We start from the raw sequence: 4,144 nt of genomic DNA, 5'->3' as shown, positions 1-4,144 counted from the left end.
AGAAACAGTGAAACTAGAAGTCAGGAGTGCATAGTGCCGAAGCAGCGACACCAATCCCGTGCCTAATATTCTTTCATGGTCCTCCCTGCACCGAGAATTTGTTCAGTCCCTTGAAATCTAGGTATGTCTTGTAGGCATGAGACTAAGGTACGTGCACAACTCCAATCATAATTTTTTAAAAATCAAACGTGAGCATAACGCTTTGAATGTTTACTAATGAATGCGCCTAAGGATATTAATAATGTCGAGACAATGTTTTGTGCATAGGCACTAGCCGCGAGGCAGCTTCCATGAATTGTCCGCGTAAATGTTCTAGCTGGGTAGCTTCGAAATAAATAGACGACCTACTGCGTACGTTCGTCTAATGCGTACTATGCCGTTGAGCGAAAGAAAAAGTGTGACCAGTTTCCCGTTAATTCTAGTCCCAAACACTCGGGTGACGAAACTCCGACGTCTGGCCATGAGTTACTTGTGATAAGAATCGTAATGAGCTCAAGCACTTATTAGATACTCTGTGCACGAAATAGGGAACTTTCCTCTGATGACGGGTTCCGAAGCAACTGTGCAGTTGTAAAGCTTTTTTCTCGCTCTAAAGGGTGAATAATATGATCTACAGGTTCCGTCTGCCTCGCATCAATTTTCTGAAATAATGAAAGCGAAAATTAATGCTGATAAAGTTCACTCACCTTTTCGTCCCCGAGTCTGAGGGACGCTACTTGTCGCTCTCAATTTTCCACTCGCGAACACAGTGAAACGAATGACTAAATAATGTATGAATACGGAAGATCCTTTGCTGCCTATTTTGTGGATTTTCGCAGAACTTAGCTTGACACATTTTTTTTATGCGTCCTCGACTTGTCACTACCTTCAAGGCTGTTGGTTATGTAAACTGGCCGAGCAACTTGCCTGCTCGGGCGTCACGTGTGCTTTACATTGCCCCCAGCAGCGTACATTTTTTGTTCATTAGCTACGAAGATTGCGTTTCGTCTAGATCAAAGACATTCTGCTGCGTTCGAATCCATAACATTTTTCTTTTTGCAGCGCAATTATATTATAATCCTAATTTATGTTAAGAAACGGAGGAGTATTTCAAACGTGTTTACTACTAATTGAAATTTGAGTGCAGTCTTCACAACACTTCTTAGGCCTTAAGCCCGAAATTTGACTCAGATAGTAAACTACCTGTTCAGCGTATTGCACTCACTTGTGTATGTACCCATTGAGTCATCTCTTTTCGCAACCAACTTTGTCGAACTTTGTAGCACTTTGTTTGCATATACAAAGTGCAGTGCTCGATAAACTTTGGACTTTTGTGAAGTTTTGGAGCGGCTAACCTCGTTTATTCTGTGTTTGTATACGCGTTTACCTTATAGGGAGAAGACCGGAACAATTCTGGAATGCCTTAGTCTATGATGGTTGTACGGGTGGAGGTCGCGTCATACAGAATCTTCCAACGCAATTGCAAATTGCAGTGAACTTTAGCTTCTCGCTTTGTCCCCCCTATTCACAGAGCTCGGTTGAATCGTAATGCGCGAAGGTGACAAATTTTACTTGATACATTGTAGCGCAGGCTATGAAAATAGCGGTAGCGTTTAAAGGTCTACAGCTTGATGCAGAGAACATTAGTGGCATGAAAAAAAAAGGAAATAGAACGATAACTGCAGAACTATCTACCAGGGAAAAAAAAATTTGACACGGTTGTTCCGACTACGAGCAATAAAAACAGCGCTAAACAACAGGACGAGCAGAGGGACACAGACAACAGCGCTGTGTCCCTCACAGACAACAGCGCTGTGTCCCTCTGCTCGTCCTGTTGTTTAGCGTGTTTTTATTGCTCGTAATCATGAACCAACTAGCCCAAATGCGTACTCTTCTACAGGTTATTCTGACTTAAGCAGTTCTAGAGAGGGTGTATGGTTACTTCTAACCTACTGTATACCCTGGAATGTATATAAACGGTTCCTTCCTATGCTTTGTGCTACAGATAATGAACGTAGTCCGAAACGATGAGCCCCAGAGAAGTTTCAAAAAGAAACTACTTTCTGGTGACCAGTAAGGAACATAGTAGGCCAGTTGCAATGTCAGAAAACAGGAAGCTTTGGTTTATTTGGCGTTAACGAAAAGTAGAAAACTCTTCGAATTCAGCGACTGGAGCGTTGGCACGCCCAGGCCTTGAGAGGATAAATACACGTATGAGAAACGAAGAGTAGGACGCGAATGACATGTTCTACTCCAAGATGCCCGAAATAGATACTGTACAGACAGATGCTCCGACACATGCTCCACAAATACATGCAAACTGTTCAAACAGACATGCGTACTAACAAAGTCTATGTACAACCAATGTGTCAGTCTACAGACACACGAGGCGCCACTACTCTGGTTATAACACGAAGTCAGTGAGCAGCGGAGTGATATCCACGCAGTTCCTCTCAAGCGGGCCTTCGTAGACCAAGGAGGGGCAGGACAGGTCACTCAAGCACGACTTTCGAAGAAAGTCGCTCACGTGGCTCGCGACCAGCGCCGGGTTGTTGAGGTGAACGTGGTGCGTACCGTCGACGTCCAACTTCACGAAAGGGTCGCACGAAGTCCTGAAGAAGTCTTCGCAGATTCGGAGCATGCCATCTTCGTCATCGTCACACCAGTCCTTGGCACAAACCATGAGCAAGGGGCCTTGGTACAGCGTCATGGTGTTCTGAATGGTGAGGGGGTCCTTCTTCATCTCTGATAGCGTGTACACCTTGAGGCACCGGGATAGCACGGCGAGCTGCAGGGTCTGGCCAGCCTCTTCTTCGGCGCCGAGCAGAACGCGTGCCGACTCTTCGTCGAGCGAACCCCCAGTGACGTCGACAAGGTCTCGCACCACGGTCTCTATGGTCTCCTCACCGGCCTTCTGGTATTCGAGGTTTCCGGACGCATCAATGTGCTGCACTAGTGTCGGTAGCATGTGTCCCGGATGCGTGTTCACGGTGTCCGACATGCTCAGAGACACGACACCTGTGCAGACGTCCGGCCGAAGGCCGGCGTAGTAGAGTGCCATAGTGGCCCCGACTCCGTGGGCCAGGATGGCGCAGTAGCTCCAGCCCAGATAGTCCAGCACGCAATCGATGTCTTCAACAAATTGTTGGTGGCTGTACTGGTAACCGCGTGGAAGGTTGGATGAAGCTCCGTGGCCCACCAAATCCAGGGAGATCACTCGAAATGCCGGGTCCAGCAGGGGAACCAGGGTGTCGAACGAGGCGCAGTTGTCAAGCCAGTCGTGGATGGCGAGCACCGGCAAGCCGTCCGATGGTCCCGAATCCTTTGCGTGCAGGTAGCCATAGCCCACTGGTATCAGCAGGTCCTTTGACTTGAGAGACCGTCTTCTTTCCATGGCGAAATAGCCTCTACTCGAAGAGTACGGCGACGGAAAATAAGGAGTCGGGCGAACGATGAGGTCTACGATGACCGTTCACGCTTTTCGCACGCTGCGCGCACACGAGACACGGCGGTCGTTGCTTCGTGAGCTCTGGCAGAATAGTGTGAGCTTGTTTGGGAGCGTCAGTGGCTTTTATGCGCCAACTGAGGTTACGACTGCGCTGCGGTGACTCCTCCCTGCCTCCTCGCCTCCCGTTCCTCGTAGCTCCCTCCTCCTCCACCGCCTCCTCCTCCATGCACCCTCGCCCCACTCTACCTCGGCGTCGACGCGCGCTAGGCACACGTGCTGGAGGCGCGCTCGCGAGCTTTCTCCGGTCCGCTGCGCTCTGCAATCCCGCTGTCCCGGTTCCTCACACAGGTGGCGGAGTAGATCGACTACGGCTGGAAACGACGTTGACGAGAGGGAAGTGTGAGAGAGGATAGTTGGTGGAGGGAAGGGCTAGGGTGGGGGTCTATGCGGAGAGGCCACTCGGCAAAAGCTCTTCTTTCTTTTTTCACTCTGCCGAAACAACAACGGTATTCCCCCGGCGTGCGGCGACGGCTTCCCCTTCCAGAAAGGCACTCTTTCCTTCTCACTCTCTCCGGAGCGCCTAAGAAGCAGCAGCAGTTACTCTGCTCTCTCCAGCGGCAAGGCCGCATACAGATGCGGGCCGCCAAGGGCAGCCGAGACCCACCGGCAGCGGCGGTGGAGAAGGCCAGCGGAGCCGCCGCCAGCAGCACTGATGCA

General features: G+C 50.0%; 1 protein-coding gene across 1 annotated transcript; it reads right to left on the bottom strand.

Annotated features, from left to right (window-relative positions):
• Positions 1–2,073: 2,073 nt before the first annotated feature.
• LOC142579702 (serine hydrolase-like protein) lies at positions 2,074–3,587 on the bottom strand. Its single transcript, XM_075690183.1, has one exon. The coding sequence runs from the start codon at positions 3,371–3,373 to the stop codon at positions 2,384–2,386; it is 990 nt and encodes a 329-aa protein (XP_075546298.1). The 5' UTR covers positions 3,374–3,587; the 3' UTR covers positions 2,074–2,383.
• Between the last annotated feature and the right edge of the window lie 557 nt (positions 3,588–4,144).

The sequence above is a fragment of the Dermacentor variabilis genome, chromosome 4, assembly GCF_050947875.1.
Source record: "Dermacentor variabilis isolate Ectoservices chromosome 4, ASM5094787v1, whole genome shotgun sequence".
Lineage (NCBI taxonomy): Eukaryota > Metazoa > Arthropoda > Arachnida > Ixodida > Ixodidae > Dermacentor > Dermacentor variabilis.
Note: the sequence above shows the minus strand (reverse complement) of the source record. Positions and strands in the feature narration are given on the sequence as shown.